Source organism: Terrapene carolina, unplaced genomic scaffold, assembly GCF_002925995.2.
Source record: "Terrapene carolina triunguis isolate 2854851 unplaced genomic scaffold, T_m_triunguis-2.0 Scaffold58, whole genome shotgun sequence".
In the NCBI taxonomy this organism is placed as follows: Eukaryota; Metazoa; Chordata; order Testudines; family Emydidae; genus Terrapene; species Terrapene triunguis.
This window is the reverse complement of record NW_020664409.1, coordinates 87,007,431-87,034,889: the sequence shown is the minus strand read 5'-3', so window position 1 is coordinate 87,034,889 and position 27,459 is coordinate 87,007,431. Positions and strand designations below refer to the sequence as shown.

General features: G+C 40.4%; 1 protein-coding gene across 1 annotated transcript in view; it reads left to right on the top strand.

The window, feature by feature from the left end:
• Positions 1–27,459, top strand: part of CSMD3 (CUB and Sushi multiple domains 3) — a 1,099,171-nt gene that overhangs the window by 386,598 nt on the left and 685,114 nt on the right. Inside the window, exon 7 of the mRNA XM_026659890.1 lies at positions 14,010–14,321. Within this exon, the coding sequence (XP_026515675.1) occupies positions 14,010–14,321 (312 nt within the window). The remainder of the gene's footprint in view (positions 1–14,009; positions 14,322–27,459) is intronic.

Here is a 27,459-nt window from a genome sequence, read left to right as displayed (position 1 = left end):
TGTGGATATTTTTTTGGAAAGGATGCTAATTTGTAAAGCTCACAAAATATGTTTGTTAAAGGCTGTTTTAAACAAAGGGTTGTTTTTTTTCCAACGCATATTATATTTTACATAGCACTGCCAGAAACTTTCCTACAGGTTAAAGTGTTCATCCAGTCAGGCACTTGCATCCCTTGCTTAGCTTTATCTACTATCTTTTTAATTTTTTTTATTTTTAACTGGGAAAAAGCTTATTGGATCCTGGTAGACCTCCAGCCTTGTAGAGAACTCCACATAAGGAAGTGAGAAGCAGAAGAAATGTCCATGTTCTCACAGATTAAATTTGTTACATTGGTACAGGGCATACATTGCTCAGGGGGGATCCAGGAGATTTTCCAGAGTAAAATTAATCTTTTAGGTGAAAATTTGAAAACCAAAAGTTTAATCAGAAAACCAAAACATTTACATTCAGAAATGCTACCATGGCACCTCATGGGAATTGTAGTTCAGATGCCGTATGCTCCCATTCTCTTCTATAATCTGGTCTCCATAATTAGACTATATCATCCATGAGAAGCGATGGGCTCAACTTCTGGAGAGAGGAGACAGTGCAGCATGAGAGTTTCTGGCCATGGTGCATCATGGCAGACCTAGTCAAGCTTCAGAGCCCAGCCCTTCATTTCCAAATTTCCTTTTATAAAAAACGAATGATTAAAAATGCCTGAAATCTAAACAAATAAAATCATTCAACCCAAAATTGTTTTCCATTTTTTCAGATCTGGCAGCAACCTCCCCCCCGCCCAACAGTTACTTGCCTATCTCTGTTAGTAAGTTCTATGCCTGGTGGTAAGCGTTTGCAGAATTGGAACCTCAAGTAATATTGTAACTCAGGAATATTTGGACTGAGAAGTAACTATATTATAACTATATTATATGCAGTAGGACAGTTAATTTCATGGAGCCAGATTTGTCCACTCATAATTAAGCAATCATTTGGAAACATCTAGAAGATAATAAGGTGATAAGTAACAGTCAGCATGGATTTGTCAAGAACAAATTGTGTCAAACCAAACTGATAGCTTTCTTTGACAGGGTAACAAACCTTGTGGATAGGGGGGAAGCAGTAGGTGTGGGGTCCCGCAGGCTAAGTTCCCTGTAAGCTGCACGGCCATGCAGCAGCCTTTTTAGCACCGTGCAGGTGCTCAGAGAACCCGCCTAGGGACTTGCCACAGCCAGGGGAGGAGCACCCCTCCCCTGGCCCAAACCAAGCCCAGACCCAAGCTGGCCACAGCAGGTTGGCCCCCCTCTACCCAAATATGCCCAGCCCAGACCTGCCACGACTTGGGTGGTCCCCTGGACCCAACTATGCTGCAGTCTGGACCTGCCGCAGACGGGGTGCCCCCAGGGCCGGCTCCAAACCAAGCAGCCAAAACCAAAAAAAAAAAAACACCCCCCCCCCCCCCCCCACCCCCCCCCCGCCCCCCCCCGCCGCCACCCGCCCGGAGGCCCTTCACCCCCAGGAGGAGTGAGGGACCGTCCGCTGAATTGCCACCGAATACCTGGACCTGCCTCCCCTCTCCGGAGCGGCCGCCCCAAGCACCTGCTTGAGAAGCTGGTGCCTGGAGCCGGCCCTGGGTGCCCCTACCCCAGCCCAGACCCAGCCACGGAGGCCTGGCCCGGCTCTGTCGCAGGGCGCCTCTCCCCAAACCTAGCCCTGGCTGGACCTGCGGGAGTTATGGGAGGGGCACATATCCTGCAGCCCCAGCCCAGGTGCTGCTGCAGGGAGAGAGAGCTGGGGGAAGTCCTCTCTCCCCACCATAGTCCCGGAGCACCCTCCTGTACCCCAATGTCTTAATCCCCACCTCAGAGCCCACACCCTTGCACTCCAACCCTCTGCCCCAACCCTGAGCCCCTCATCCCCAGCCCCACCCCACTTCAGGCTGGGGCAGGGGGTTGGGGTGTGGGAGTGGAGTTTGGGGTGTGGGGTCCTGACGGCACTTATTGCGGCTCCCAGGAAGCGGCTGCCGGGTCCCTGTGGCCCCCATGGTGCATGGGCAGCCAGGAGGCTCCATGCACTGCCCTTGCACCCACAGGTACTGCCCCCGAAGCTCCCATTGGTCGCAGTTCCTGGCCAATGGGAGCTGCGGAGCTGGCACTCGGATTGGGGCAGCACACGGTGCCTCCCTGGCCACTCATGCACCTAGGGGCCAAAGGGATGTGGTGGCCGCTTCCATGAGCTGCGTGGAGCCAGGCAGGTAGGGAGCCTGCAATAGCCCCAGGGCCCTCACTGCGCCGCCTACAGGCTTCTAATGGCCCAGTTGGTGGTGCCGACCAGAGTCGCCAAGGTCCCTTTTCGACTGAGCGTTCCAGTCAAAAAGCGTACACTTGGTAACCCTAAGTTTACATTAAGGCTGTATTAAATGTGAAGCAGACTACTATTTGATTTCAGGTAATTTCTCAGCTTGCCCCTTCCCCATGTTCAGTATACTAACCCTTTCCAAATACAGCTGTCTAAAAATATGTAAACTAAACCCTTAATTTAAAAAGGGGATATAAATGTTATCCTCAGATAGCTGGTTTACATAGATAATGACTCTTTACCCATTTCTCATAAAGAGGCTTTTTGTCATCAATTTTCAGTTCCTCTAGAATATCAGTTGAATTGATGAACTACATAATTGCTTTGCAAGAGTATAACTGTCATGGTAAACAACTCTTGCTGGACTTGAAACGTGAGTTATTAAAGAAAAAGTAAGAATGGAGAGTAAACACAGGAGCTATACATTATATGCCATTTCTGCACAAAGACTTCTAAATGACTCTATCTAAAGAACAAAGCAATTCAGTATTGTACACAGAGGATATAGCCAAGGTTTTTTTTCTCAACAGCAGGGCAACATTTTCAAAAGTAACTGGTGATTATGTATGCCTCAAATTTTTAGCACTCAACTTGATATCTTAAAGGGACCTGATTTTCAGAAGGTGCTGAGTACTCCACCCCACTGAAAATCAGGTGTCTTTTAAGGTGCCTCAGTTAAACATCCAAAAATTGTTACCTGAAATCACTAGTTGCTTCTGAAAATCTTGGCCATCACATGATTTTGGACAAATTTAAATGTGTGTTCTCCCATCACAGCCCAAGATGTTTCTCTATAATATGCAGAATCCAGCCCAACAGATTCCCTGTGTCACTCCTTTCCAAATACATTAAGGATTAATGTATACTCAGTTAAATGTCTACAGGTTATCTGAAATTATTTGACTAATGGTTCACTGGAGCTTACTTGCATAGCAGCTCCTGCTGAGCCAGAGCCATTGTGCCTTTGCACAAAAGAGGTACGCTTTATAGCTTAACAGCCTACCTGTTACCTACTCGATGCTGATGGCATCTATTACATTTGCAGAAATGACCTCTTTTCTTACAGTCTTAAGTACATTTCAGAATAGGTCCTGAATAGCTTCATAATGGCATTGGTCTCCTAGAGAGTTCTCTGCATCTCACTTAGGATAGATCTTTTTTATTACATTTCACCAATTCTTCCACATAACTTTATAGTGTTGCCTAACATTTTCCTTGCTAAAAATTAATTGATAAATAAGACTGTATCATATTTAATCTGAACAGAGATAACTCAGAAGTGTTTTCCCTTACAAACAATATATTTATTCCCTCAAAAGATGGCCCTCACTTATTCATTCTGAAACAAATTCAGCACTAACTAGCTAATGGCAATATGTTATCACTGAGTTCAGTAAGAAATATACTGGTATTCAACTCTTGTCATATGAAGTGCTTTCCTTTATTAGTAAACTGTATTATGTTGTGGGTCGAAAGAGCACTAGAAAATGGAACAATCACTGAAAAGTGAAATTGTATACATATCCTATGTTATGTGAATCATTTGCTCTGATATATTTGATAACTCTAGATGTGAAGATTATGGAATTGTATAAGTAAATTATTTTCTAAAAAATGTCCACGCATTGCTGAATTACTCTCCATTACCTTTTGGTGAGGGGAAATATTTTAAATAATGGAATTGAATATTGGGGCTTTTTATTCTGTCCAAAGCATCAATCAAATTCAGATATGATACTAATATAAATTGGCAGAGTACTTTTTTTTCTGAAAACCTATTTAAAGAAAAAGACTTTGCAAGAGCTAAGAATGTTTGAAGGGGAAAACATAAGTGTTGTAAAAGCGAGCAAAGAAAAATACTGTAGACATTCTTAAGACAATCTTCCTTGTGTTGAGTAAATTAGTTTAGATAAAATTCACAGGGCACAGGACCATCCATGGAAGTTTTTGGATTAACTTTGTGGGAAATGGCTTATAGAAACCTAGAGATTTACCAATTCTGGGATGTATGTAGTTTTTCAGTTAGACTGCAGTAGAAGAGACTAATATGAAAAATATTCAAATATCTATCTGATTTTTGTCGCCCCAAATCAAGAAAAATAAATGCCAATATTAGCCTCCAGGACTAGTCCTACAGAGCAGCAATCTAAAAAAAGATCTATATTAGTTAATTTCAGCTTCTGAGTTATGTCTTCAATTCAAAATTAGAGGTAAAGAGAAAAAAATCAAAGTTTAATTTTGCAAATCTGCGAAGACATAAAAATTGAAACTATAGACAAGATCTGACAAGAGATCACCCTAAAAATTAAGTGATTATAGCATTGTGTTACTGTGTTTGCATGGGAAATTATCTGCAAAATATTTTTGGCAAGTAATTCCTGGTCTGTGGTTTGTTTCTGAGCATGTAGTAATCAAAATTGAGACTAGTGTGTCTGGGCACATACATCATATGGTATCATTTTGTTTCCTGATTGGATGAATGCAATTCGGTTTTTACTGTGACTACTAATAATTACACATTTATCATTCACTTTTAATGATTATTCTGCAATATTATTTTAAAATAGTTTTTTTCAATAAATAATCCTGCCATAATGGAATATACTATACCTCTTCCAGCATCCTGTCAATTTCAAAAAATGTGTAGCACTTTCTTTATGCCCCTGTTGTATTGTGAATAGAATTCCATTGGGAGAATTTTTTTCTTGACCCTAGTTGATGGTTTGAGTGTCCTAAAGCAGAAGACTTGATACTTTTATACTTTTACCTTTGCTATTGTAACTTAGTAGATGCCATTGTTTTTCATAAGGACTTATCCTTTGTAAATCCTGCTAACACATTTTCCGAAATAATATCCTGCAGGATTGTGCTCCACAAGTTGTTATATGTTGCCCTAAAGCATTTCCTTTTGTTCATTTTATATTTATTGCCCTCTTGTTTTTATTATAGGAAAGAGAAAATCCATACGTCCCTTTGCTTTTTTTCAATGCCATTCATTATTCCATAGTCCCTTTATAATAGTCTCATTTGTTTTTCCTCTCTAAACTGAAAAATCTTAATCTTATTCTCTTGGAATTTAGAACTCCACTCCACTGCCCACCACTTAACACCACATTCCTGTGATTAGTTTGATTTTCCTTCCTTGGACCATCTCACTTTCTATGTTCTATTTAAAATAATTAAAATCGAGTGATCTAAATTGGCTGCTCTAACCTGGGTTGTTTTGTAACTGCTCCACAGGGGCTGTTGCAAGAGCCTGGGAGATTCCTGGAGCATGGTGCACCCCAGCCTCACCCCTGCCACTCCCATTGGACATACCATATACTGTGGGTGCAAGTTAAATATTTGTACTAGTTTAAGAGTTCTTACCAATTCTCCCAGAATTCCCCATTTTAAGAATAGGGAACCCTCTCTCAGAGCAGTAGAGTCTTTTAAAGAGCAAGCACAGTAATTGCATTATATTATTTTCTATATTATTCTCTCACCCTAATATTTTCCCCTGTGTTTGCTTCTGCATACTAAGGCAACTTTATAGTCTCCATAGATCTTTTTTTCCTGATTGCTTACTATAACTTCAGAGCCCATCAATATTCAATTAATTTAAATTGCAGCTTACATGGTGCATTTGTCTATGATGAATTTCATTTGCTATCATGCTGCGCAATTACCTAGTTTTTTGTTAGGTCCTCTGAACTTTCTCACAATCCTCCCTACTGTCTTCTGACTAACCTAAACAACTTGTGTTGTCAGCAAGTTTACCAATTAACTATTGTCTTCTAGGTCTCTAATAAATATATAGAACAGCACTAATGCTAGCACTGATCTCATAAGAACACTGCTATTAACCTCTTTTAGTGATGACACCTGGCCATTCATTCTGATTCTTTATATTTAACCAGTCTGTAATCCAGAATTACCTCTTTATGTCATTCTGAAGTTACAAATGTTCTTTAATAACAATTTGTAAAGGAATTTATCAGAAGTTTTTTGAGAGCATAAAGAAATTATATCCACTGTTTTCCTTATCCTCAATTTTGTTGAGTGTTTTAAGGCATTGCAATAGATTGTGGTGCCATGATTTACCATTAGAGAAGTATGTGTTGGTTGTCTCTATCGTTATACTCATCTAGGTGCATTAAAGCTCTGCCCTAGATTCAGCTGTGTCCATTGTTCTTTGAGCACAGTTTAGGGGAAGGAGGTGAGGGACTACAGAGACATCAGCTGCAGCTCATTGATTATGAAACCAGTTCTCTGCTGGCCCTGGCAGATTCAGGGCTGCTGTAAAGTACATTGGCTAGCTATAGCCTCTGGGGACCATTATACCAGCCAAGAAGAACTGGAGTGCTGCCTTTACAGACAGGCACTCTATTCTGGGCACCGCAGGATGGGTGATGTTTGAAATTGGTACACTGGTTCTGCACCATCTGGAGACACTCTCACAACAAGGAAATCCCCAGTATTTTTCCAGCCTCTTTGTTCCTCCAGATTATCACAACAGGGCTGGATCAAATAAGCTAATAAATCTGTATTAATTTTCTTAAATACTTTTCTCAGTATTTAAATAAGCATCATGAATCTATAATTCCCAGCATCACCCTTCAACCTTTTAAAAAAATGGACTAGCCTCCAGTCCTGCAGTATAGTAGCTGCTTACAATGATAAATTGCGTCCTTTTGTAGTGATTCAGCTTTACATTATTCAGAACGCTGATGAAAACCACATTTATTGCAATTTAATCTGTCAAGCTTATCAGTCACTTAAATAAGTGCAAGCAGGTTGGGGCAGGAAGTTTCTCTTTCTGTGTATGTACTGTATCTAGCTGTATCTGAACTCAGTTGAATCCTCAAACATTACTGGAATACAAATAAACGATACATTTCATGTTTAAACATGAAACAAATTTCCCTAAAATATGCCACAGACACCAACCTGATCTAAACAATAAGTTCCCTTCTGAAAGAGAATTTTTAAGAAGTGTAAATTATTTCTTTGCATTTGGCTTCTCACAGGCCTGAGTCCATCACTTGGCCAATGTGCTCTACTGTGTATCCTTAAGCTTTTATCTGTGCAGAGGAAGTCACCAATTATCCTGTTCTAGCTCTCAGGCATCTCCTCAAAACTGCACATGATGATGTGAAGAGGGAACTATTGTTTCCCATGGCCCATCAAACAGTTCTCTCAGAGAGTTTGTAATTCCCACAGCACTGCATAACATGTGTCAGTCCAGGGCTAGGATCTAGTGATGGACTTTCCCACAAGGGAAATCTTGTGCAAATATTTCTGTCACAGTGTAGATTGGGCCCTTAAGAGGGAACTGGGCTGTGGTGTTAGTGATGGTGAACATTTAGAGTGACCATTAGGAGACAAAGTGCAAGGCGGTAATAATCTGTAAGCAGGAAACAAAGTCAATCTTGCATTCACCCCATTCATGGTGTGCTGGGTCTCTGTAATTTCTACATGGTCCAGCCCACCTGTGCCTCATTAACAGCCTAGGTAGGGCCTGGTAGAGGGAAGCTGGATTCTGTAAAAAGCCAAAGGGAAACAGAAACCATGAGAGGAAGCTGTGACAGAGTTAGAAGGCTGATGCAAGCTGTAGAGAGCAAAAGGCAGGAAGACAGGGGAGTGGACAAGGTAAGAGGAGGATTCTCTTCTGAGTAAAGGGAAGAAGCCCCAGGATTAAGTATTGTTATGAATTATATATAAATAAGTTAGACCCCAAAATGGGAATGTTTTCAGGACTCTGGACTGGTAGAGTTTATGTAAGGAGCACTGCAGAAGGTAAAGTGAGGCAGGGTGCCTACTAAGTGACCTCTGGCCACAATTGGGGCACTCAGGTGGCAGCTGGCCCTGTTATAATCTCATTTAAGTTTCATTCTGCAATATCTCTATCCTATTCGATTCCCTCCGTACATTCTTGGTGTGAGGAGCCAATAGCACTTCTATGGTATTTTTCTCTTCTAACTTTATTAGTTTTAGGCCAGTTGATTGTCTTTTTTATTCTTACTTGCAAAAATTTGTTCCATTTTCTTAGTTATGCTTGGGGTAGATTTTTAAAGGTCAGGATTTTTTTTGGTTTGATTTGTGGGTTTTTTTTCCCTACACAAGCTCATGCACTTTGGTTTTAATCATATAATTTACTCTCTCAGCTATGTTGCTCTAAATTATACCTCTTTTCATAATGATCTTTGTTCAATAAATGCTCTATTGATTCACTTAAAGTATGTACATCTAATGAGATGTCATTCCTTCCTTTTTTATAACTTAGATTCTAAATACATCAGGTCAAATAAGCTATCGTTAAGCATCCTCTTCTTCGATTATTTTGATTTTAATTTCCTACTTTTTTTCCTTGAAGCTTCTTTTTCCTCTCTCTGTCTTTAAAAATCTCCTTTTTTGAAGCTGAGTTATACAACTCTGCCTCTTGGTAGGAGAACCCTCTGTGAGGATATCACAGTTATATTATATTATGGTCACTGCCACTAATGGCTTACCCATAATGAATTCTGATCCAACTCTTTTGTATTACTCAAAAGCAATTACAAGTGGCCCCTTTTCTTGTATGCATGAGATAAAACAGTTTGGTTTTGAGAAAATGTTTTATTTCCAAATGGGATGGTCAAGCAGGATGGTTACATTTGCATAGTGGAAGTCGCCCATAATTACACTGCTAGTATTTTCTGTTGCCTTCTTTTTTCCTCAAATTTATGACTTCACCAATGGAACCCCGTGTACATTCCAGTATTTGCATCTGTAAATATTTCTATCTCTAACATTTATTAATAATCTACTTCCAGGGCTATGTCCAGCTATCAGTTGCTTTCCCCACTTTGCTGGGCTAATACTGATGGGGAAATAGAGAAAGTATTGTTACAGAGCAGGGAGCAGCCTCAGCACCTGCATAGACCAGAAAGTTCATGGGCCTTCCATATACCTGCAGGACCCAAAGTTTTAGAAGTTTAAGATTTTGGGGCAATGTTCTGTGTTTTGCGTTGCTGTCTTGTATAGTTCTACAGCTTGTCTGTCATTTTAGAATTTCCCACACAATATTTCAGAAATAAATGAAAAGTATTAAATCCACTTGGGAATTAATGCATGATTGCTCTTGCAAGATATTGCCATAAATATATATGAAAAATACACATAACGTTAAAATAAAGTTCTTGCTGGCTTCTCCCTGCTCTTCTGACACAGGGAAACCTCACAGGAAGTGACTCTTCTTCAGACAATTGCACCCTTTTCTTCTCATCCTGCCCAGTGAAGCTGAGGCGGCTGCTTTTTGCAGCCTTCAGGCTCACTTTTCCCATTGTTACCCACCCAGCGCAGGGACTGCTGTTTGAGACTCTCTTTCTCTCCCTCTGCAGACAACAGATTGGCTGCTATTCAGGCTGCTGAGCCCTCTCTGCTCTTGACTGCGATAGGATAAATGAGGTTGAGTTGATGGCTATATAAAAACGTTTGGTGAATGCTTGGCTGTGGAGGTGGTTGAAATGTTTCTATCTATCCTTATTTCAACCAAAAATTGACATTTTCATTCAACATTTTAATATTTCTGTCAAAAAATGGAAAATTCTTTTTTGAAAATTGAAAATGTTTATCAATTTTTTTTAAAAAAAAACCTTCACAAACATGTTGGTTTTTCATCAAATTAATGTAAGAAACTCGTTTACCATTTTCCAAATGACTCTCTTTGGCTCTCTGTGACTAGCTAGTAAGGTGACCCTCTGGCTGTCAATGCCTGGGGAAGGGATGGGAAAGAGTGAAAGGTGAGAAGTGTTATATGCCAAGATGTTATGAAATAAACCACTGAAGAAAGAAAAAGAAAGATGAATACTGTGTTTAGAACCAGCTAGAGCACTGGACTTCAATTATGACAGAGTCTGAAGCAAAGTTCCATTTCAACCCCTAGACTATGTTATGCCCATATACCTTTGCAGTTTGCAGGTAGTCCTGATTTGTATAGACATCTTCTAGCAATTTTATATATAGGAACTTTATCTCACCAAGCTTTGTATTTTTACAGATTGCAAGTAAATACTGCTTCGAGAACCATTCATGTAGTATAAATTCTCAATTGTAACTTAAATTGTTTATCTAGGGTAGCATAAACAGAACTCTGGCTTCGTCTTGATACCTTCTGCATTAACTCAGACCATGCTCCATTTACTTTTTTACTGATCTTCTGCATGAGTCCATTTTTGTGTTGTAAATTGATGTGACAGAACAACAAGTCAAAGGTTTTACTTGAAGGTAATTTTGTGTAGCCAGTCGCTACAGTTTTCAGTGCACAAACCATTGGAGCTTTAAGTAAGTGGCTTTAAATAAGTGGTATTTTCCTCACTGAAGGTTTTCAGATGGGGTGTTCAGTAAGTTGTAACAATTTTTGAAACACCACACATCTAGTATTATACAAACTGGCCTCAAACCCTTAATATAATTTGATTTTAAATTAGATATTGGTAGTAGCAGAGACTGCCTCTTTCTCCACAGGTGCCAGCATGGTGTAAATCAGTGGTTCTCAAACTTTTGTATTGGTGCCCCCTTTCACACAGCAAGCTCCTGAGTGTGATTCCTCTTATAATTTAGAAACACTTTTTATATATTTAACACTAATATAAATGCTGGAGGCAAAGCGAGGTTTGGGAGTGGAGGCTGACAGCTCACGACCCCCCATGTAATAACCAGAGGATCCCCTGCGGGGTCATGACTCCCAGTTTCAGAACCCCTGGTGTAAATAATATTTGTTCATAGTTTGGAAGCTTCAGGTATCAGTTATATAATTAATCATGTAAAGGGCTCTTTGCTTCAAAAGCAACACTACTGTGTTCAAAGCCATACCTTTAGGGAGAAAAGGAGTTTGTGTGTTTTAACCACAAAAGCAGTTTAAGTCCTATCACGTCACGAAACATGACTAGTGCAATTGTTCATAACTGTGGCTCCAGCCTGCTGCTTTTTTCTAGAATAAATAGTAATTTTTATTTATATTGGTGTCATCCTGGTTCAGTTAGTAAAGTTTTTTCCCCCTCTTTGCTAAAAAGTCATCCTTTTTAAATCTGTGTTTTTCCCCAGTGTTGGCAAGGTCTTGCAATAATTCAAGGGGAAGTGCTGCTGCACTGTTTAGAAGGGCTGTACTTTGGAACAGATACCAACTCAAGATTCCTTTGGTCTGTAGTAAGAATAATGCTTGGCATGTATTTTAATTACTGTCCACATGGAACTTACAGATCCTGTTACTGAAAGAGCAGCAGAACACCAAGTCTTCTGCACAACATTCCCCATGCAAATAAAACTGATTTTAATGTCAGAGACTGTGTGAGTTGTTGAATGCATAATGGCTGTTGCATTTGCCTACGCAGTTACTGCATTAAATTACTTTATAAAGATATTTGATATATCTTGAATATGAAAGGTGGGGTGGGATAGCTCAGTGGTTTGAGCATTGGCCTGCTAAACCCAGGATTGTGAGTTCAATCCTTGAGTGGGCCATTTAGGGATCTGGGGCAAAAATCTGTCTGGGGATTGGTCCTACTTTGAGCAGGGGGTTGAACTAAATGACCTTCTGAAGTCACTTCCAACCCTGATATTCTATGATATACAGCCAAATTCCATTCTGTTTCTCTTATTCTGTTTTGTAGTGTGTAAATCTTTTCCCCCTAAAGCTGAACAAAAAGGCTGCATGACTTTCCCCATGCAGTATCTATGAGAACATTTAGATGCATACAGAGGGCAGGTTCTCAAAGTCTGGTTGGTGGGATCACAGCTAGACAGTGAATATAGAAACATGGAATGTTATCAGCTGAAAAGGATATCCAGAAGCCTTTACCAATTATTGTACCAAACCACTGGTCAAGCTCTGTTTAAAAAAATGTGCTTCCTTTAAATCTTAAGATTGTAGTATAAGGCTACACAGTTCACACTACACTGGCTTTAATTATTATTATTATGTATTTGCATTGCAATTTCACCCAGCAGCCCCAGTAAATGGTAGGGCACCCCCTTGTGCTAGGTGCTGTAAAACAGTGGTTCTCAAAGCCGGTCCACCGTTTGTTCAGGGAAAGCCCCAGGCGGGCCGGGCCGGTTTGTTTACCTGCCGCGTCCGCAGGTTCGGCTGATCGTGGCTCCCACTGGCCACGGTTCGCTTCTCCAGGCCAATAGGGGCTGCGGGAAGGGCGGCCAGCACATCCCTCGTCCCGCGCTGCTTCCTGCAGCACCCATTGGCCTGGAGCGGTGAACCGCGGCCAGTGGGAGCCATGATCGGCCGAACCTGTGGATGCAGCAGATAAACAAACCGGCCCGACCCGCCAGGGGCTTTCCCTGAACAAGCGGTGGACCGGCTTTGAGAACCACTGCTGTAAAACACGTAATAAGTGATGATCCCTGCCTCAAAGCACTTGCAGTAGCGTTGCCAACTCTCCAGGATTGTCCTGGAACCTCCAGGAATTAAACATTAATCTTTAATTTAAAACTATGTCATGTGACCAAAATTGGCAACCCTATCTTGCAGTCAAATATGTGCCAAGATGTGGCAAGTGAGAATGAGAAACAGAGGATGGAAGAGCATGGGGTGTAAGCACAAGAGTAACAAAAATAAGTCCATGTGACTTACATAGTTTAGCTATTGTACAATTTGACATTGCCAGATACACCTCTACCTCGATATAACGCTGTCCTCGGGAGCCAAAAAATCTTACCGCGTTATAGGTGAAACCGCGTTATATCGAACTTGCTTTGATCCGCCGGAGTGTGCAGCCCCCCCCCCCCCCCCCCCGAGCACTGCTTTACCGCGTTATATCAGAATTTGTGTTATATCGGGTTGCATTATATCGGGGTAGAGGTGTAGTTTAAATATTGTTTAATTAAATCATCTCCTAACTGATGTTCAAGCAAATACTTATTGGTTGGCTGATTTCTTTTAAGTATTATAGCATATGTGATCTTGTGGTGGGATCTGAAAGATGTGATGGTGTTGGAGGAGTATATGTACCACATTCATTAAAGGTTCTGTATGGTACCAAGTGTAAATGGCTATGCAAAATGATTCTTTTATTAAAACAGTTACCTTCTACTTCCCTTCTGTCCTTTTCCTTGTCAGGAGTGAAGTGTCTTTCATGTCCTTACTCAAGCAACACTGGAAAGACTGGAACTTAGAATTTTTTGAATCTACATTTGAGAAAGTTTCAAGCTACCACAGCTGTTGGAGTAGGATGAGAAAGCCAGTACCACCTCCATAGGCTGTGTTGTACTGCTGTCAGCTAGTGTCAGCTTTGCTAGGGTAGTTAGCATTGTTCAGTTGCCCCCCCCAACCATATAGATGTAGTTATAACTTTTGTTTTAAGTAGGCTGTCTTCAGGTGTGTGCTGGCAGAGAGTGACAATGAGTGACATGTTGCTGCCAACCTGGTTGGTAACCCAAGAAGTACTGTACTTTAGTTTTTGCAAGGTATTTTAAATTCAAATATGATGTGTGTAATAGTCAGTACAGGCACATCGTGTTTACTGACACACAAATATGTTCTGATTTCTTGCAATTTTTAAAAATAAAGTGCTATGGACTCTATCTCCATTTCAGTTGTCTTTACTGTGGTAAACAGAGGGAAATTTAATCTAATAAATTGTTCAGAAAAACACAATTCAAAAGAAAAAGTTAGCATCCAGTGCTACTATGTGTCCCACAGGTTCTTCCAGTTTGACCAAAACTGCCTCCACTGGTGAGTTAGAGGAGCATATTGCGGCTACTACTGGTGCTATTACTGTTGCTAGCACATCTGCTGATGTTACTGTATCCAGTGTTACTGCTGTCACCAACCATAGACTTTCCGAAGAGCAGCGAGTGCAAGCTATGAATCTCAGAAAATCAATTCTGGAACCCGCCACTTCCAAGGAAATGCTCTCCCTTCATCAAGCAAACATACAAAGTGCAAGAAGAAGACCAAGAAATGCTGAGCAGATAGAAAGAACTAAAGAACTTGCAGTTGTTACTCATCGAGGTATTGGAAATTATTTTACTTGTGCCCATTTAGTTACAAACACAGGTATTTCACACAAGCAAATGGTGAAAGGTCAGTTACAGAATCAGACAGTGAAACTGAGTCAAGTGGTGAAAACTAAGGGACAGGTTTTCAATCAAATTAAAACCTGAAGAAAGGAATGTGTGCAGTTTGGATTCTAGTGGGCAGAGGGATGGAAAAGTAACCTGTAAGAAACAGCTGTAGTAACAGAGAAAATTTGGTGTAATTATAGAAAGGGAAAGAGACAGAGAAATGTAGGGCCTAATTATGGTTACTCTTACTCTGATTTATATTATTGCATCTTCTGATTTACACTAGTATAAGTGAGATCAGATAAAGTTCAGAAAGGGGACATAAAAATTAAACTAAACATCAATTTATTCAGGCATGACCAACTGACACTGAAAAAAATGTACATTACAAGCAGCTGTGGTTTCCCCCCCCCCAAAAAAACCACAAAAACCCTGCTGATATCCAGACCTGGCCGGGGGGGGAGAAATCTATAACTGTAGTTTGGCTTTTTTAAAACATCAGTATGTTGTCTCTCTGCCAAACAAAAGTTAATGAATGAAGCAGAGTGGGCAAAAGGGGAATTCAATGTCAAACACTAATAGCTTAAAATTGACATCCTCCTGCATCCAAATGACTTAGTCCATAAAGAGAAGCAGTAATAGTGAGGGATTTTTGGAATGTAAACAAAACAGTCTATTTTAGCTGAAAGGTAAATGACTGCCTGAAATAATGGTTTTAGAAACAAACATAGTTCAAATTCTTTAATTTAATCTGCATATAAAATAAAATATAGAGTGAGTGTCACCTATTTTGCTATTTCATGCCAGCACCTCAGAAAGTTCATGGTAGGAGCAGATAAATGTTACACTATTTGCACCTATTGAAATTTTGTGTATATGCTAATCCATAGGTTCATGAACATCAAATGTACTGAAGGGCAGCACATTTTCTATCACAAACAATTTGTACGTAAGTGGTTCAATAGCTGCTAGTTTAAGTAACTTTCAAGTGAGAAATCTGTTGTGATCTTATCACAAACACACGGGGTCAGATACTCACCTGATATATTTTGGTGTAGTTCCATTTTCTTCCATGGATCTCTAACCTGTTTATACCAGCTGAGGATCTAGCCCTATAGTATCTGAAAACATTCTGCACTCTGAATCAGAGAATTTGAAATACTAGAGTGTGAGCATTGGACATACTTTCCACATGAAATGATAAAATAAATGTAATTATTAAATACAGAGAGCCACATTACACTCTTGTTTTACATTGGTGTAAATCTGCGGTATCTTCATGGATATTCACTTGTGTAAATGCGTAGAATTTGGCCCATAATAGCTATATGAAAATTTACTTGAAAATATCTTTGGTCAGAAAAGAAAGTCGGAGGAAGGGTCACGCTTCATCAAATAAAAAAAAGCTGTTCCAGGCCGTTATAATAATGTATAGAAACACTTATTGTAGCACTCATTGAGCATAGTAATTTTGAACTGATGGTGCAATCATACATATGCAATCCCTTCTATCTACAGTATGTGATCTCTTCAACAAGATACATTGTCCTTTCTGCTGCTTTCCTACTGTCTTTCCTTCTCTAAACTGTCCTTTCAGCCAATGCATCTTAAAGAGCATCTAAAACATCATGTTGTATTATTATATTAAAATACAAAATCTTCTGTTAGGAATGAACAAACTGTATTAGAAAAAGATGAGAAAGCAACTGAAACTCTGAAATATTATTATTTATTAAATATTTATATTAAAATAGTGACAAACAGATGAAGATAGTCTCTGCTCTAGAAAGCTACTTTGCAGAGTCCAGCCCAAATCTAGTTTTATGTGCATAGAAGTTCAGACAGGCAGTTTCCTACTGTGTGTTCTTTAAAGGCTGCCATTTTCTATGTCAGCTGTTATAGTTTAATAATAGAGGAAGCTATCTTTGCAGAGTACTGTGGGTCCTTGTGCCTATGTGGAGACCCATTGATTTCATTGCAGGCTCTGAATACTTCAGAAGCCTGTCCAAGTGATTCTCTATGCAGGATTAGGGCCATAGCTTGTAATATTTGTATGGTTTGCTAAATAAGTTGAATGAAATGTAATATATGTATTTATAAATATTGTTTTATAGTATTTGAAACAAACTTAAACCTCTGAACTTTAAGAGGTTCACCCCCATCACCTTCTTGACAAGTATGAAAATGTCTTTATTTTACTGAATCCAGTACATTAGTGCACTTGTGGTGTACTATCTTAACATCCATCAAGTTGCCATTTGGCATTTTACTTCCCACAATCTTTTAGGCATGATTTTACTTTATCATACCAAAATTGTACTGTACATGTTTATGCTGTTAATGCTGTTAGCTGTACATACATAGTGTACACATGCCATTTTTGGTTAATGGTCAAAGTCATATGTAATATGGTAGGCACGTAAAATTTGTCATAATTAGATAACCTGCAATTTTCTTCAGTATGGTTCAGTTCATTTGAAAGTTCTATTCAAGTTCTTGTAGAGACAACAAGGAGATAAACCGTCTTACTGCAGGTCATAAGTCAACTAGTAGCTGATGCGGTTAGGAAGAAACTTCTCTTCTGGGCAAGCTGTTCCATAATAGTTCCCCATGGGGTTTCCTGTACCTTCCACTCAAATATTTGGTATCGGCCACTGACAGAGATGGGTTATTCAATTTGGTGGGCTACTGGTCTGGCCCTGCATGACAAATCCTATATTCCTATGAAATTCTTTAAAGTCTATAAGCAAACCAAACTGTGTGGCTCTCCTTTGATACCACATTACTGTCTGACAGACACCAAACAATGTCAGTTCCTCTTCTGTATATGGTAATATTTTCTGAATTCTTGGCTCTAACTCCAAAAGTTAAGAATTATGTTCCGAAAGCCACAAAATCTATCAGTAAAATATGATTCACTCTTAGGAAGGCAAAGCATACTTGCTCTCAGAATGTTTCATTTTAACCTATGATTATGCACAGCTATACACTTTTCCCTACGTCCTAGCATATGTACATTTCCCTAGGTGTAGCCTATTATTAATATTGGGATCATGGCCATCTGCTGTTTGAGCAATAATGATGGACAAGGAGAACATTTTTCTGACAGTTGATGACCAGTTAGAACTGACTCATTTGTCCCCTTTCCCCATTTTAGATCATTACTAGCACTTTAGTATGGTGGGGAGGGATAGCTCAGTGGTTGCTAAACCCAGGGTTGTGAGCTCAATCATTGAGGGGGCCATTTAGGGATCTGGAGTAAAAAAAAAAGTTGGGGATTGGTCCTGCTTTGAGCAGGGGGGTGGACTAGATGACCTTCTGAGGTCCCTTCCAACCCTGATATTCTATGAGTAATACAACTCTCAGTATTCAGAGATTTACATATGAAACCAATCCTGCACCACTGAAGTCTATAATAATTTTGCCATTGATTTCAATGGGAGCAGGACTTTTAAAGTGTGTTGTGTTTGCCTTTGGGGTGGCATTGATATTTAATTATACGTAGATAGTAAGCACCCTATCCCTACCCTCGGCTTCAACGATGCTGCTCATGTACAGCCTTGCAGGATCAGGGACTAAAACTGTATCAGGTTGTTTGTTTTTTTAACAATGGCTCAGAAAAGTTTATCTAGCTCCCTTCCCACAAAACAAGAATAAAAACTCTTGCCATGAATAATTTGCCCTCATTCAGATTGTACATCCTTGAAACAACAAAGTCTAGTGCTAAGTAGATCTGAAGCATAAAACAGTAAATATGTGAACTGATTTATTTTCCTCAAACGTGAAAGAAATAAGAGAGAAAGTAAACCACCCATTTCCTGCAATTCCTTCTCTTTTAAAGCAATTACAACCTGGGAGACTGGCCATCAATACATTAAGCACATATGTAAAAGATACTTTATCACTGCTGGTCTTTTTCTACTGTCCAACTAACCAATGTCCAGAGAGCTCAGAGTGTGCTGGTAGCCTTAGAATTACTGGCTGTTGCTGTGATTCATGTCAACTGATGATGATGGGCTACAGTAGCTGTTGTGTAATAGACATGACACATACTCCTAGTACAGTACATAGTTTCTGTTGCGTTTAGAGAAAATTCAATGATTGTATGTTCTTTGTATGAATTTTCAATATCAGGTACATCTCTTGGGGTCTCTCAGCCATTAAATCTCTTCCTTAATTTGTATCCATAGTCTTAATAATTTCTATTCTGATGCCTCTCTTACACACAGGGAGCAATGAAGGGTGATTTTAAATCCTTGTTTTTAGTGGATACTTTCCTGGTCTATCAGCATTTTCTAAAACTGAATACTTATTTTGGACACAGAGTTAGGTATGGATCCAGTACCACTGATGACAATGGCATATTATAATTGATTTAACAGGGAACAAGGTTTGGGCCACAGTACGTGGCCACTAATTTAAACTTGAAAAAAATACCTGGCTCTTATTTTATGTGAATTGGATACTGTCACAACAACCTAATTTTTGTCATGTGGACATGTTGATGCTTCAGTTCTTGTGCCTTTGAGGGATGGGGAAGAGTTAACTGTTTCTTTTAGGTGATGCCCCAGAAATGAGAGCTTTCTGGGGGGATTTGAATGAGAAGATAGTAGAGGCTTAGTGAGCCAGGATGAAGGGAGAATACCATGGAGAGTGTTTTATCAATGATGAACATTATGAGGCCTGATGCTCAATTACACTAATGCCACTTTACACCACCATGGTTTTGTGGGCATAAATTATATTTACAACCATTTTAAGGACACTTTTTACTGCCAGAGCAGGGTCAAGAGGGCTTAAGATAAAATCCTGGTTCCTACTGAAATCAATGGGAGTTTTGCCACAGTGTGAGCAATACATAAGAGCTGTCCTTTCTTTGTTCACTTTGTTCACAGACAAAGGCATAAGGTTAATTTGAAATCATTGTGATTAAACTATGAAGAATAATGATGAATAATCCCTGTCAGAGTCTTAAAAATATATACAGCAGAAACAAAGTAGTGAACTTTCTGTTTTGGAAAGTTAAAAGTTGAACTACATGTTTACAGCAACATCATCTGCAACACACCTTTGGGCACCCTTTTCCTCCCTAGAGACAGCAGGTCTACCCCAGAGAGAGGCATATATCCCAGAGGAGGAGGCATTCGGGTCTTGGGTTTGTCAGAGGACATGCCCTTGTCTGAAGCTCCCCAAACATCCATTTTGACTCCTCTGTCCAAAGCAATGGTCCTGTCATCACTGCCTTTACCCCACTTCTGTTAGGGACAGGCTGGCTCACTTTTCGATGTTTGGGGCTTAATAACAACTGACAGCTGAATCCTAAACACCGCCAGATTGGGCTATGTTGTCCAGTTCCTCTCCACTTCTCCCTTCCCTCCCTCCCCATCCCTCTTCAGGGACCCTTCTCATGATATACTTCTCCTTAAGCAGGTCCAATCTCTGCTGGTTTGGGGAGTGGTGGAGGAAAAGTAAAGTACTAAAGAGTAAAGGGCTTTTATTTCTGGAACTTTCTGGTTTCCAAATCCAAAGGAGGGGTAAGATCCATTCTTGACCTTTGCAACTTCAACAAATATATCAGGTACATGAGGTTCCGAAGGGTCACCCATCAATTATCTTCCCTGCATTATCTCAAAATGACTGGTTTGGTGCACTGGACCTCCAGAACACCTATTTTCATGTGGCAATTTTGCCAAGCCACTGAAAATACCTCTGGTTTGTTGTGGCGGAGCTCCACTTTCAGTACATGGTCCTTCCACTCTGTCTCTTCTGCCCCCAGGGTTTTTACCAAGTATATAGTTGTGGTGATGGCATATCTCAAGAAGAAGGAAATTTATATCTTTGTGTCTGGATGACTGGCTGCTGAGAGCCAAGTCCAGAGAGGAAGTTCTTTATCATGTATATGCTACACTGCTTACTCCACTGTCAGGTTGTCATCCTAAACACCAGAAAGTCAACTTTGGTTCCCACTCAGAAAATTGAGTTCATTCAAGACTTCATAGACTCTAAAAGTTTGAGAGCATTTTCCTGACCAACCGTTTTCAGGCGATTCACCACCTTTGTCTCAGTCTGCTGTCTCAGCCTTCCATGACAGTTTGGATGTGCCTGAGGCTCTTGGGCCACATGTGCACTTGCACGCAGGTGGTCCAGTTTGTAAGACTGTGTCTTTTCCCCCTTCAAATATGTCTCAGGATGGGTACTAGCACTAGAAAAAGGTTCAGAGAAGGGCAACTAAAATGATTAGGGGTTTGGAACAGGTCCCATATGAGGAGAGATTAAAGAGGCTAGGACTTTTCAGCTTGGAAAAGAGGAGACTAAGGGGTGATATGACAGAGGTATATAAAATCATGAGTGATGTGGAGAAAGTGGATAAGGAAATGTTATTTACTTATTCCCATAATACAAGAACAAGGGGCCACCAAATGAAATTAATGGGCAGCAGGTTTAAAACAAATAAAAGGAAGTTCTTCTTCACAGAGCACACAGTCAACTTGTGGAACTCGTTGCCTGAGGAGGTTGTGAAGGCTAAGACTATAACAGTGTTTAAAAGAGAACTGGATAAATTCATGGAGGTTAAGTCCATTAACGGCTATTAGCCAGGACAGGTAAGGAATGGTGTCCCTAGCCTCTGTTTATCAGAGGGTGGAGTGGATGGCAGGAGAGAGATCACTTGATCATTACCTGTTAGGTTCACTCCCTCTGGGGCACCTGGCATTGGCCACTGTCGTTAGACAGGATACTGGGCTAGATGGACCTTTGGTCTGATCCAGTACGGCCATTCTTATGTTCTTATGTACCATCCAACTCTTCACCCCTTGGACAGATTGGTCCATCTCCCTCGACTTGGCCTGGACACTTTGCATTGGTAGACCCTTCTGGAAACTATGTCAAGGTGCTCCCTTTATCCAACCCCTGCCAACAAGATCTGTTGTCACTGATGCCTCCCTGATCAGCTGGGGAGCACATCTGGGGTTGCTGAAGGGTCAGGGTGTGTGGTTGAAGCAGGAGGCCTCGCTGCATATCAATGTGCTGGAGCTTTGGGCCATCTACAATGTTTGTCACACCTTTGCAACCCACATCAGGGGCTCAGTGGTTCACATACTTATTGACAATACCACCAGAATCATCTAGCAGATCATCTCAGCAGGAATTTTAACCTGAGTCACAAGTAGTCCCTGCAGGCATGTGTCCTGCAAGTCACCTTTGCAGTTGATGCATTCTGATGATAGACCTGTTTGCAACAAGAGACAAAGGAAATGCTGTCTCTTCTACTCCTAAGGGGGCATCAGTCCAGGCTCTCTGACTGACTCCTTCCATCTCAGCTGGCAATCGGCCCTTTTATATGCTTTTCCTCCAATCCCAATCATTCCACAGATCATCCTCAAGCTGAAAGTAAATAAATTGGACCAGGCTCCTCATTTCCTTGGCATGAGGCAGTGTTGGTTATCTTCTCGTACTGTAAATTCAGCCTCCAATATCCCTTACTCTCCATCCCAACCTGCTCTCACAGAATCAGGGTCACACTTTGCATCCCACACTCAGCTCCCTGCATCTCACTGTGTGGCCACTCCATGGTTAAATGAGAAAGAAGAGCAATGTTCGGCGGCTGTTCAACCGATCCTATTACTTGGTAGTCAAAAATCCTCTATCAGGATGGCCTATTCGGCAAAATGGAAGCATTTTTCACTGTGGTCATTGGCCCAAAGATTTGAGCCAATATTGGCCAGTATCCAAGACATTTTGAAGTATTTGCTGCATCTTCAGTGGTCACTTAGCTCGTTGTGGGTGCATCTAGCAATGATCTCACCCTTTCATCCACCCATTCATGGAAGATCAGTGTTTTCCAGAGCCATGGTGGCTAGATTCTTGAAAGGAATTCTTCCTCTCCATCCACTAGTACAGGAACCAATTCCCTTATGGAACCTTTACACCACCTTGGAGGTCCTGATAGGACCCTGCTTGAGCCTCTGGCATCCTGTCCCTTTTCTCTCATGTCAGAAAACTGCATTCCTTGTGGTGATAACATCTGCAAGAAGAGTGTGTGAGTTGCAGACTTTGATGGCAGAGCCTCCTTACATGCCATTCTCCAAACACAATGTGAAGTTGGGGCCAAACCCAAAATTCGCATCTAAAATGGTCTCTCAGTTTTTCTTAAACCAGGCAGTATATTTGCCTGTATTATTTCCTAAGCCACATTCATTCCTGGAGGAGCAGCGTCTTCACACATAGTCTGACATACAATGTCTAGGCTTTTTTCTGGACAGGACTGAACTTTTTTGGGACTCCCCTCGTCTGTTTGTGTAGTATGCAGACCATACAAAGGGACAGGCTGTCTCCTCACAGACAGTCTCTAAGTGGATAACTTCCTGAGTCAAGACTGCATATGATACAGCTTCGGCTATGGCTCCTCTATGGGTGTGAGCACTTTCCAAGAGAGTGCTATGTCAATAGTATTCCTAAGTGACGTCTCAATATTGGATATTTGCAGGGCTACCACATTGTCATCAATACATATTTTACAAACCATTATGCTAAGATAATTATGTGACTCCTACCACAATATTATCTAAACAGCTCAGTCTTTTTAATTCACTTATCTTCACAGCAGCCCTCTGGGGTAGGGAAGTGTTTTTGTCTCCATTTTACAGAGGGGGAACTGAGGCACAGAGACTAAATAACTGCCCAAGGTCACAAAGGAAATCTGCAGTAAAGCAGGGAATTGAACCTAGGTCTCCAGAATGCCCTAACTCCTGGGCCATCCTTCCACCTTCAAGTCAATGTGGGTTGTATTTGTCCTTAACTGCAAAAACTCCTGCAAAAACTCCTGCACTTCCTCTACATTCTTTTGGGGAATTCCTTGAGTACCTTCAAATACTAAGGTAAAATTATTTAGATATCTAAGCCAATTGGCAACTTTTAAGAGGGATCACTATGCCAAAATCACATGATCATGCTTTATAAATGATGCTATCTAAAGTCATTAAACAGGTCCCTGTTACTCACATAGGGTCACCAGACGTCCCGATTTTATCGGGACTGTCCCGATATTTGCTTTTTTGTCCCGCGTCCCGAACTACCTTCGATCAGGACGCGAATTGTCCTGATATTTTGCCTCCGCTCACAGGTGGAGCGGAGCCCAGAGGGGCTCGCGCTCACCCCCGACTCCACCCCTTCCTTCCCCCATTGGATCCCTCCCCAAATCCCCTCCCTGGCCCTGCCTCCAGCTCAGTCCCCTCACTACCCCATTGGATCCCTCCCTAAATTCCCGCCCTGGCCACGCCTCTTCCCCAATCACGCGGCATTCCTCCTCCTCTCCCCTCCCTCCCAGGCTTGCGCTGATCAGCTGTATGGCGGCGCAAGCGCTGGAGGGAGGGGGGAGGTGGAGACGGAGCGGAGGCAAGCTGGTGGGAGGGGGGGCGGGGCGTGGAGCTCTGGCCCCCGGGTCCCGATATTTCACCTGTGTGATCTGGTCACCCTATACTCACAATCTCAAGAATTGTAGAAGCTATCCTTTGCTGACCTCATCAGTCAAAGAAATGAAGGAAACTAAGCCATTTGGGTAATTACTCAGATATTCAGCCCACCTATCAGACAAATTTGGGTTGTTAGAGTGGAAGTGCAATCCCAACCTTACATACTCATATATTCATGAAAAATCCTTACTTCAGAAGTCTCATTGACTTTGAGACCTAACAAAAGCAGCCATCCAGAGTGAACAGCTGACCAGCCCAGAACATCTTCTAGAAACTTCATTGTATATGTCTCTGACAGTTGTCATGGTGCCAGCATAATGCTATGGCATGTACTGATTACTTTTCAGAATAGCATTAGAGGAGTGGAGTGTTTTGTTCTAAACATTCTTTAACGGTTACATATTGTCAAGATGTCCTGTAGTGGCCCAAGAGTGTGAGTACCAACCTCAGAGTAGACTGTTAAGAAGCAGGATTTTGTACTTAGATTTCACCAGCCAATTATCAAGTAAAAACTCCTCAGGCACTATAACAGCCTTTAACATGAGGTCACAGACAGTCCCCTGGGGCACTTTGATCTGTCATGCCACCCAGCTAAGATTTCCTTTGTGATAGATGATCCCTGACACAAAAATCACATGAATATTCAGGTTACTCCCAATCCGAGTACCCCAAGTCAATTGCACTTTAGATCTTACACCAAAGACATCACTTGTAGCCAGTCCTATAATAAACTATCTAAAGAATTATTAACTAAGAAAAAAATCATACAGTTATTTACAAGGTAATAGCAAGTAACATACACACACCAATGAGTTACAGTCTTAGGTTCCAAAAGATGATAGAAACTGCTGTAATATGGAAGCCCCATATGTCCTTCAGGGCTAACCCAGGCTGAGAGGCTGGGGATCCCTTGCTTATACATAGAATCTTGCCCTTCCAAAGTCCAAGTAGCATAGAGGTACCGTTTTTTCTTGTCAGGGATTTTTATTCCCTTCCCCCCCTAGAGTTCAAGCTGATGGGATGAGTTCACATGCACATCTCCTCTTCATCGGGGTGGGAGAGGAATGCAATTAACAAAGTACTCTTTGATGTTCCACAATGGCTTATTTAGTTTCAACTGGACTTTCTTTATAGGCAGGACCTAATACCATCTGTAAGAAGCCAGCATTTTATGTTAATTAATGCTTCTTTCCTGTTTCATGACTTATACAATTACAGAGAATTACAATGCAAGCACTTAATATCACCTTATAATGTGGCTACAGATGTTATAAGTGAGATTAATACATGCAGCATCCTACAAGCATTTCATGAAGTCTAAACACATTTTTGTAACTCTAATACTATTTTTACAACATTAACACATGGGTGAGGCAGATGGGTTTTAGCTATGTATTTATCAGTGTTCAGCTGAGGCCAAGGGGCCTTGGCATGTGCTGGCACCTGCTCTGCCAGCATCACATATATTTCTTGAGAGTTCTTTTCTAAGTAATAGTAAAAGTGTCCACTGCTTTAGTCCGTATATTTAATTACTTGCAATGACACATTATTAGAGATAGATAGATAAATATGCTGATAGAGAAACTTGTGTTGGTTTCCCCCCACATTCATTGTGGGAACGTTATGTCAACTGCTGTTAGGCAGCCTTAGTGACTGCCTTTTTCAAATATGAATTGTGGTTATTTTTTTTAAATCGAATTATTCCTGTATGCAGCACCGTTGACTGTATTCTGCATACTGATTCCTTATAGCATATTTATTTTGTTGACTGTAATTTCTACAATATATTTTAGTGTTCTGTGTTTTATGATGTATATCTGCTTCTATAGCTGCAGTGTATTTTTTGACATATGATGGCTTTATTTTCCATCTTTAATACATATTCTATTTTCTTTACCATAGGATTTTGTTGTAACTCAAATATTTTATTACGAATATATAATTATAATCAGCTAATAACAATTTACCATTAACTTAACTATATATTATATAAAATACACATAAACACAAAGGCATCTTAATCATTTTCTGTTTCCTTCATTTTAAAAGTTTTTCCCATTTGGAGAGAGATTTCATGCACCTGTGGTGGAGAATACCAGTAGACCCAGTAAAAGCTTTCAAATTATTCAAAATCTTATAAACATGCCATATAATCTATATATGTTTCTTCATCACCTTTTGCGCAGTACTTGCCTATATATAAAATCTATACATGAAATTCTTCATTGTGTATGTTCAGACACAGATTTGGATCTATCATTTTTGTATATTTCATAATCATATCAATCTCTATCATAAACCTCTTCTGTATATTAGTTATGACTTCCACCTGAAGCAGTAAACTATGTACACATCAACAGCTTTTTTTTTTTTTTTCCTGGAAGAGGTAGTAAAGTGGGAATGTTTGTAATTTACTGTTTTGTTGACAACTACAGTAGAGTGATATTCATTACAGTTCCAATTCCGCTCCATATAGGTCACATTTTTCAACAGAGGCTAGAGAACAAAGTGTTTTGTTTTTCTTTTGCAGGGACTCATTAGTGTACATTTAACTCAAATAAAAGCCAAAAAAGACATTTAAAATTGCATATTAAATCACATATAGCATATGCCATGTCATTCAGACTTATTCTCTGAAAGTTTTCATAGTTAGCTTTAATCTTGGGATATGAGAATATATATGCTTAAAAACTGCTCAATTAAAATATCTGCATCATATTAAAAACTAAAGACAAAATAAGTTACATTTTAACATTTTAATGTAACATATGTTGTGTATGGAATTACATCTTTAGGTTTTGCTTCATTGAAGCATAAAATAATGTACATTGAGTTATCAGAGCATTTCACTTTATGGAAGGAAGTTTACATCCATTCTCATTTGCATTTTATTCCATTATGAATAAAACTGTTTGCCTAAAGGGGAAAAAACTGTAAAGTAGCCTTTAGTCAGCAAAATTATATGGCATGCAAATAATTTTTTTCCCCTCATTCTATCCATTCAACATAATTATGTTAGTGGATGGCACCTCGATTTGGATAACTACATGTTGTTTTTTGCACAGGGATAATGAAAGGGTATAAATTGGTTTTTTTATAATTTATTTGTGCGCCATCATATGATTAGTGGGAAAAGCACAGACATATTAATTTATGGAACCTAACTTTGTATAAGCAGAAGGAGTTGCTTGAGGCAGAAATCTTCTTTACTCTGTGTCATGAATTAGGCAATTTTCCACATGGGGCATTTGCCTAAATGAAGAACAGGAGTCACAAGGGGAGGGGCAAGGAAGAGTACTCTCCCAAGATTTATGCACAACCGAAATCCAGTCCATTTCAAACACCAAAATGTAATGGCAGTAAGGGTATATCTACACTGCAGTTAAACATCTGCAGGGTCCCAGACCATGGGCTCCAGCCCGACTCCAAACATCTACACCTCAGTTAAACAGATCTATAGCCCAAGCCCCATCTGCTGACATGGGTGAGCCACGGGTATTTAATTGCAGTGTAGTCATATCCTAAGAGTAGATTGGACTCCTCTTCATAGTCTGATTGTCCCTTTTCTTAATGGCATGTGTTGTTAAGCAGGAAAATAGTCAACTCTGAAGGCTG